At 44.5% G+C, this 9,065-nt stretch overlaps 1 protein-coding gene across 1 annotated transcript; it reads right to left on the bottom strand.

Moving 5' to 3' along the window:
* Positions 1 to 228: 228 nt before the first annotated feature.
* On the bottom strand, positions 229 to 2,990 carry LOC102969876 (class I histocompatibility antigen, Gogo-OKO alpha chain). Its single transcript, XM_042985880.1, is given in 8 exon segments — positions 229 to 441; positions 853 to 963; positions 1,085 to 1,183; positions 1,186 to 1,317; positions 1,320 to 1,347; positions 1,904 to 2,166; positions 2,366 to 2,635; positions 2,894 to 2,990. Coding segments are annotated over 8 exon segments (1,071 nt in total). The 5' UTR covers positions 2,967 to 2,990; the 3' UTR covers positions 229 to 346.
* Positions 2,991 to 9,065: the final 6,075 nt, after the last annotated feature.

Below are 9,065 nucleotides of genomic sequence, written 5' to 3'. Positions count from 1 at the left end.
TTGATGTCAAAAAGGTGGAAGTGTGAGCAAATCTTGCATCACTCAGTCCCCTACAAGGCAGCTGGCTCACACTGTGAAAGAAAATAATGAACAAATTCAGGTCAATCATGTAAGTGTTTATATCTCAACAGCCCATCACTTGCTTATAATGTCCCACTCAAAGAATCCTCGTAACCCACTCATGTCCTCTCTGCCCCAACCCCTCCCCACTTCAGGCCCTCTGGGGTCTCACCTTTAGGAGTTCTGAGAGACACACCAGAACTCTGGGCACTGTCACTATTTGGCGTAGAACAAACACGATGTGGTCAGAACCCATAGGAGATTAAAGGAGGAGCTATGAGGTGGATTAGCTATCCCATGAGGTCCCATCTACACTACCCAAGGTCTCAAAGATCACTCCCTCCATACTCTTTGCCTGTGACTAGCACCCTCCTTTTCCACCTGTGGGAAGAAAACATGTCAGAGACCAGGGAGAGGACTGGGCCATGGTATCCAGAGGAATACCCTAGTCCTGTACCAAATCAAAGTTTCCAAAATTCTTACTGAAGAGTCACAGCTGTATTGGTAAGCATGAAAAAAGGATATATAGGAGCACTGGACCAACTGTCTTCCTGGAGGTCTGTCTACATCAGGGAATTTCCCTTGACCTTCAGCTGCTGGGGATCAGGTCCCCAACATCAGAATATAAAGGTGAAAAATGTCTTCATTTGCACAAGTCTACTAAAGAGTTAGTAATTGGCTACACAGTGAGGAAACACATCTCATTAACAAAGCAGGACAAACTTTAGTCTGGGGTTTGAAACCTCCCAGTGGGATAAGAAAACTCAGATTCCTCCCAACTCCTTTCTCTACCTGAATGCTTCTTTCTCCACATCACAGCTCCAACTGCCACAGCTACAGTGACCACAAGGAGAACCTGGCCAGCAACGATGCCCATGATGGGGATGGTGGGCTGAGGAGGCAGTTCATGGGAAGGGAAAGGAAGGTGAAGGGCCCAGACTTCAGGCTTGGATCATGACCTCGCTGATGTTCTACAGAAGAGCTACCTTCTGTGAGAAGAGGCTCCACCCCAAACCCTCCTTATTCCATCTCAAGGTGGTGGGCTTGGGCAGGCCCTTGTGCTGCACATGGCATGTGTACCTCTGCTCTTCTCTAGAAGGTACCACCACAACTGCCCACTTCTGAAGGTCCCATCTTCTGTAGGTCTTGTCTCCACAAGCTCTGTGTCCTGGGTGTGGGCCTCCCCATCACGCTGCCAGGTCAGGGTGATCTCCACAGGATAGAAGCCCAGGGCCCAGCACCTCAGGGAGACCTCATGGGATGGTAGGTCATATGTCTTTTGGGGGTTATGAGGAAGAAGAATCAGAAAATCACACTTTGGGTTGCTTTCATATGACCATCCCGACAATGGAAAGGATAATTGGTTTGGAAGGAAAAAGCACAAGAGCCAGACCAGCCTAGACTTCAGGATGTGGAATTATGTGGAATCAGGGAGAGCGCCCAGGGTAGGAGTGTGCAGGTCTAAAATGGCGAACACTCTAATGGTCTTGTGACTGCAGTGGAGGGTCAGTGACTCAGAAAACACGGAGTCAGACTCCCAAAGATGTTCTCAGATGGAGAACAAGGCCTTGAGAGAAAAATCATGGTTCACAAGGTGGCTGCCCAGGTCAAAGGAACTGCTGATGGGTTATTTCAGGGATGATCTCAATCTGCAACCCAGGAGACTGGGTTCCTCATCGCCCTCTAAGGGAGTCACTCCCTAGTAGGAATATGAATACACTGAGGCGGATCTCCCTCTTCCCACCAGTGGGAGGGGCGCTGTTCTGACACTGAGTCCATTTTCCCTTCCTCTGGAAAGCCAGCCGCAGTGGATGGGAGATCAGGGAGTCCTCGTGGTCCCTGTATCTGCTTCCAGCAGTGTCTTCTTCCCCATCTCCAGATACTTGAGGAACCACTCCATGCACGTGCCCTCCAGGTAGTACCTGTAGCGCTCCGCCTCACCGGCTGCCTCCCACTTGCAGCGGGTGATGTGCGGCGCGGTGTCCCGCCATGGCACCCGCAGGGTGATGTAATCCGCGCGGTCGTAGGTGTCACGAAGGTAACGGCAGAGGAAGTGCCCATCAGGCCCCACGTCGCAGCCTGTCATCCTTTGGAAGGTGTGAGACACTGGCCCCGCCCTGACCTGCAATCATTAAAGCCTAAACTGAAAACCAAACCGAGTACAGTCCCCAGGGGCTCTTACCTATTCGCAGGACGGGGGTGGGGCGCAGACTCCGCGTGGCACTAGGACCCAGACACTCGGGGCGACCTTGGCGCGTCCGTAGGGACGGGGGTCGTGACCTGGACCCGGACCCAGGTCGCTCACCGGCCTTGCTCTGGCTGTAGTGGACACGCAATTCATTCAGCCTCACTTGAAGAGTTTGTGTGCGGGTCCTGAAGTTCTGCGTCTGCTGCTCCCACTACTCCGGCCCCTCCTGGTCCACCCACTGCAACCGCGGCTCCATCACCGAACTCGGGGTGTCTCTGTCGAACCGCACGAACTGCGTGTCGTCCACGTAGCCGACTTCCAAGTACCCGTGCTCCCCGCGGCCCGGCCGGGACACCGCGGTGTGGAAATACCTCAGGGAGTGGGAGCCTGTGGGCGCGGAGGGGTGAGACCCCTCCCGACCCTCCTCTCGGCGTGGGGCCCGGGTCCTAGGGGGAGGCGGCCAGGAGGGCACGGACGAGGGGGCTTGTGGGACGGAAGGGGGGTGGCAGGTTGGAGAAGAGTCGGGACCAAGGGGTGGGTGAGGCGGAGGTGAGAGCTCTGGGTCCGAGGCGGTGGAGCAGCCCTTCCGTCTAGCGGTCCCCTGCCTCCGCCCACGCTGGGGCGTTTTCTCTCCCGACCCCTCACTCATCCGTCCTGGTCTCAGGGCCAGGGTCCCCGACAGCAGCAGGAGGAGGGGTCTGGGACGCAAGACTGACATCTCATGTTTTGCGGAGAAGCTAAGTCGCCGCCCTTCCAGTGATTACACTATAACCCTGAACGATGGTGTCGCTGATTGGGTTCCCTAGAAACCCTACACACAACGGGAGAGCGAACTGGGGCCGAATCATGAGTATCCCGGTAGAAGGACCTGACATAGGTTGTGACAGGGAGAAGTGAAACCAGGGGAGATAGGGACTCCCCAACACTGGGCTTCCCCGCCCCCGACACCGCCCTGGGGCCTGAGACCCTGAGAGACAGGCCTAGGGATTTGGGACTTTGTCCTGACACCTTTTCCCCAGTATGGGAGTGCTCTTGTCACATTGTCTCCTTGCTGAGGCAGTGATTCTCAGACATTTTATTTTCAGGATATCTATACAGTCTTACAAATTGTCTTACAAATTAGTAAGTATAATTTTGTGTATGTGGGTTGTATCTATCAGTGTTTACCATAGTAGAAATAAAACAGGTTTTAAAAAAATTTTTATGAACTCATTTTGAATGATATTAATAAGCCATTGCATGTTAAGTAAATAATTATTTTTATGAAAAAAAACTACATCTCAAAATAAACAGGGTAGTGAAAAGATTGGATCTTTGTATTTTTGCATTTTTGCAACTATTTTTTTTGTCTATCACATTAGAAGACTGTTGGATGTTCGTATTTGCTTCTGCATTTAATGTTATTTTTGAAGTATACGAAGAAATATACAGCCTTGCACAAATATGTAGGAGTAGTATTTTAATACCTTTTCAGATAACTGTGGATATCCATCTTTGATAATAAGTTAAAAGTACACAAGTCATACTTTCTCAAAGGTTATTTGCAGAGTGGAATCTGAAACAGTATCAGTGAGTATTTCTTATTCTGTTACATTCAAATCTATAGGCTTGTCTTGCACATTGTCTGGATCTTGTAGTAATTCATGATTTTTATTTCTTTTATTATTTCAATGTAAATGTTTTTATTTTATTTACTTATTTTTTTTTAATTTTTTTTTCAACGTTTTTTATTTATTTTTGGGACAGAGAGAGACAGAGCATGAACGGGGGAGGGGCAGAGAGAGAGGGAGACACAGAATCGGAAACAGGCTCCAGGCTCCGAGCCATCGGCCCAGAGCCTGACGCGGGGCTCGAACTCACGGACCGCGAGATCGTGACCTGGCTGAAGTCGGACGCTTAACCGACTGCGCCACCCAGGCGCCCCTTATTTACTTATTTTTTAAATGTTTGTTTTTGAGAGAGAGAGAGAGAGAGAGAGAGAGAGAAGCAGAGGAGCAGAGAGAGGGAGACAGGACCCGAAGTGGTCTCTGTGCTAACGGCAGACAGCCCAATGTGGGGTTCCAACTCTCGAGATCATGACCTGAGCCAGTCAGAGGCTTAACTGACTGAACCACCCAGGCTCTCCTAATTCATGATTTTTAAAGAAAGGCTTTGTTTCACTAAATTATATAGATCTTCCAGTATTGATTACACTGGAGTCAAATTATCGAAAAAATCACATTGGTCTTAATATTGCCATAGGTCCCAACAGAAAAGTTTGTCAGTACTGGGAAACTGTTAACCTTATTGGTGGTACAAAGTTTTCCAAAATTCTGGTTTTGTCTAGAGAGCTGACATTTTATCAAGGCAACAAGTAACAGTCAGTTGTCATCTGTCAGTTAATTTTCTTGAAGGGACAGGCTCATGTTCATTTTTAAGAAACTTCCACCTACACAAGTCTAAATAATCCAAGTTTCTGTGGCATTCATTACGTCAAGTAAAAATGGCATTCCATACAAAAAGAGGCTATTTTGGTTCATACACATGACATTCCTTGAGAAACAGTATTTAGGAATGTAACAGAAATGATTTATGGGTATATCCCATGTTTTCATATATTTTTAAAATGTGGATTTGAAGATAATTTAGTAAAGATAATTTTTAATGCTTCAGCTAGAATGCTTATTTATTTTAGAGAGAGAGTGCAAGTTGGAGTGAGGGACAGAGGGAGGGGGGTGAGAGAGAGAGAGAGAGAGAGAGAGAATCTTAAGCAGTCTCCATGCCCAGCGTGGAGCCTGTCACCGAGCTCAATACCACCACCTGGGTTTATGACCTGAGCTGAAATCAAGAGTCAGATGCTCAAATGACTGAGCCACCCAGGTGCCCTAGCTATAATGCTTCAAACTGAGTGTAGTTTAAAAAATTATTTTCCAAATATAAGGAAGTGGGGGCAAAGAATAAGCACTATTGTAATTTGGACTTATAACCTCCTTTCTTGCTAAATTTTGGCTCAGTGAAAATGTCAACATAGTGAAAAAGCAAATAATATAAGTAATGTTATGAGAATAGTTTTAACATAATGGATGCCATGAAAGGGTGTCACTGACTTCAAAGGTTCCATGGACCACACTTTTGAGAACTGCTGTTCTGAACCATCTAAGGAGAGTCTCCTAGCTGGTCCCTGTCTTTGCCTCCTCTTCACTTAACAGAATCCATTTACTTGAGCTAGACTCCATGCATACCAAAACTGAGCTTAAAGCTTAGCCCCTGGGCTTATCTAAAGGAGAACTCACCCCCCCCCCCCGAAATGTGATATCAGTGTTCCCAGTCTGGGAAGGGATATAGAGGGACTGGTGGTTCTCCTTTGTAACTGGGAACAATTTGTGCCTGAAGGTGTCAAACTCATACATAACCTAACTTTGTTTTTGTTTTACATGACATTAATATGTATTCATATCCCAGAAAGAAATCTGATGTAGTCAATAAGAGTAAAAACAGTGGACTTTTCATTTCACATGGGTCTTATGTACCCGACTTGAGGCACACAAATCTTGAAGAAGAGTACTATAGAATAAAACATTACATAATGAAGGAATTTTTTAATCTGTGCTGTCCAATATGGTTGCCACAAGCTATATGTGGCTATTGAGTTCTTGAAATGTGACTAGTGTGTTAAGCAGTTCAATTCTTTTCTTTCTAAAATTTTTAAATTTAAATTCAAGTTAATTAACGTACAGTGTAATATTAGTTTCAGGTGTACAATATAGTGATTCAGTACTTCCATACAACACGTGGTGCTCATAATAAGTGCACTCCTTAATTTCCATACTTGTAGTTTTCATTTGTATTTCCCTGATGATTAGTGATGATGAGAATCTTTTCTTTTTTTTTTAATTTATTATTATTTTTTTTAACGTTTATTTATTTATTTAAAATTTTTTTTCAACGTTTTTTATTTATTTTTGGGACAGAGAGAGACAGAGCATGAACGGGGGAGGGGCAGAGAGAGAGGGAGATACAGAATCAGAAACAGGCTCCAGGCTCCGAGCCATCAGCCCAGAGGCTGACGCGGGGCTCGAACTCATGGACCGCGAGATCGTGACCTGGCTGAAGTCGGACGCTTAACCGACTGCGCCACCCAGGCGCCCCAACGTTTATTTATTTTTGAGACAGAGAGAGACAGAGCATGAACGGGGGGGGGGGGCAGAGAGAGGGGGAGACACAGAATCGGAAGCAGGCTCTAGGCTCTGAGCCATCAGCCCAGAGCCTGACGTGGGGCTTGAACTCACGGACCGCGAGATCGTGACCTGAGCTGAAGTCGGACGCTTAACCGACTGAGCCACCCAGGCGCCCCGATGAGAATCTTTTCATCTTCTTTGGTAAATGTCTATTCATGTCTTCTGCCCATTTCTTAACTTGATTATTTGTTTTTGGGTGTTGAGTTTGATAAACATACATACATTTATTTATTTAATTTAAATCCAAGTTAGTTAACATATAGTGTAATAATGATTTCAGGTATAGAATTTAATGATTCATCACTTACATATAACACCCAGTGCTCATCTCAACAAGGTCCTCCTTAATGTCCCTTGCCCATTTATCTCATCCCTCCACCCAGCATTCTGCCAGAACAAGCCCTCAGTTTGTTCTCTGTATTTAAGAGTTTTTATGATAATGTTTTAAGGTTCTCTTGATAATTTTAGGCTTTCCTCCCTATCTGTTATTATATTATTTTTGTTTCTTTCCCTTATGTTCATCTGTTTTGTATCTTAAATTCCACATATGAGTGAAATCACACATTTGTCTTTGACTGGCTTATTTCACTTAGCATAATACATTCTAGTTCTATCCACGTTGTTGCAAATGGCAAGATTTCATTCTTTTTGATGGCTGAATAATATTCGATTGTATATATATGCCACATCTTCTTTATCCATTCATCAGTCGATGGACATTTGGGCTCTTTCCATACTATTGTATGCTATTGTATGCTATTGTTGATAGTGTTGCTATAAAAATTGGGGTGCATGTGCCCCTTTGAATCAGCACACCTGTATCCTTTGGATAAATCCCAAGTAGTGAAATTGTTGGGTCGCAGGGTAGTTCTATTTTTTTTATGTTTATTTTTGAGATAGAGAGAGAGACAGAACATGAGCAGGGGAGCGGCAGAGAGAGAGGGAGACACAGAATTGGAAGCAGGCTCCAGGCTCTGAGCTGTCAGCACAGAGCCCACTGTGGGGCTTGAACCCACGAACCATGAGATCGTGACCTGAGCCGAAGTCAGGCTCTCAACTGACTGAGCCACCCAGGTGCCCCGCGGGTAGTTCTATTTTTAATTATTTGAGGAATCTCCATACTGTTTTCCAGAGTGGCTGCACCAGTTTGCATTCCCACCAACAGTGCAAAAGAGATCCTCTTTCTCTGCATCCTTGCCAACATCTGTTGCTTGATTTGTTAATGTTAGCCATTCTGACAGGTGTGAGGTGGTACCTCATTGGGGTTTTGATTTGCATTTCCCTGATGAGTGATATTGAGCGTTTTTTTCATGTGTCTGTGAACCATCTGGATGTCTTCTTTGGAGAAGTATCTACTCATGTCTTTTGCCCATTTCTTCACTAGACTGTGTGTGTGTGTGTGTGTGTGTGTGTGTTGAGTTCGATAAGTGCTTTATAGATTTTGGATACTAACCCTTTATCTGATATGTCATTTGCAAATATCTTCTCCCATTCTTTTGGTGGCCTTTTAGTTTTGCTGATTGTTTCCTTCACCGTGCAGAAGCTTTTTCTCTTGATGAGGTCCCAATAGTTCATTTTTGCTTTTATTTCCTATGCCTCTGGAGACATTTCAAGTAAGAAGTTGCTGTGACCGAGGTCAAAGAGGTTTTTTCCTGTTTTCTCCTCCAGGATTTTGATGGCTTCCTGTCTCACATTTAGATCTATAATCCATTCTGAGTTTACTTTTGTGTATAGTGTAAGACAGTGGCCCAGTTTCATTTTTTTGCACCTTCCTGTCCAGTTTTCCCAACATTTCCTGAAGACTGTCTTTTATGCATTGGATATTCTTTCCTGATTAGTCAAATTTAGTTGGCTGTATGTTTGTGGGTCCACTTCTGGGTTTGCTATTCGGTTTCATTGATCAATATGTCTGTTTTTGTGCCCAGAACCATACTGACTTGATAACTACAACTTTGTGATACAGGTTAAAGATCAGGATTGTGATGCCTCCAGCTTTGGTTTTCTTTTTCAACCTTACTTTGGCTATTCGGGGTCATTTGTAGTTCCATACAAATTTAGGATTGTTTGTTCTAGCTCTGTGAAGAATTCTGATATTATTTTGATAGGGACTGCATTGAATATGTAGATTGCTTTGTGTAGTGTTGACATTTTAACAGTATTTGTTTTTCCAATCCAGGAACATGAAATGTTTTCCCATTTCTTTGTGTCTTCTTCAATTTCTTTTACAAACTTTCTATAGTTTTCAGCGTATAAGTTTTTCACTTCTTTGGTAAGGTGTATTCCTAGGTATTTTATGGTTTGTGGCACAATTGTAAATGGAATCGATTCCTTGATTTCTCTTTCTGCTGCTTCGCTATTGGTGTATAGAAATGCAACCAATTTCTGTACATTGATTTTATATCTTGTGATGTTGCTGAATTCATGTATCAGTTCTAGCACTTTTTGGTGGAGTCTTTTGGGTTTTCCATATAGGGTATCATGTCATTTGCAAAGAGTGAAAGTTTAACTTTCTCCTTTCCAATTTGGATGCCTTTTATTCCTTTGTGTTGTCTGATTGCTGAAGCTAGGACTTCCAACACTATGTTGAATAACAGTGGTGA

The sequence above is a fragment of the Panthera tigris genome, chromosome B2, assembly GCF_018350195.1.
Source record: "Panthera tigris isolate Pti1 chromosome B2, P.tigris_Pti1_mat1.1, whole genome shotgun sequence".
Classification (NCBI taxonomy): Eukaryota; Metazoa; Chordata; class Mammalia; order Carnivora; family Felidae; genus Panthera; species Panthera tigris.
The sequence above is the reverse complement of the archived record's forward strand: the minus strand, read 5'-3'. Positions and strand labels throughout refer to the sequence as shown.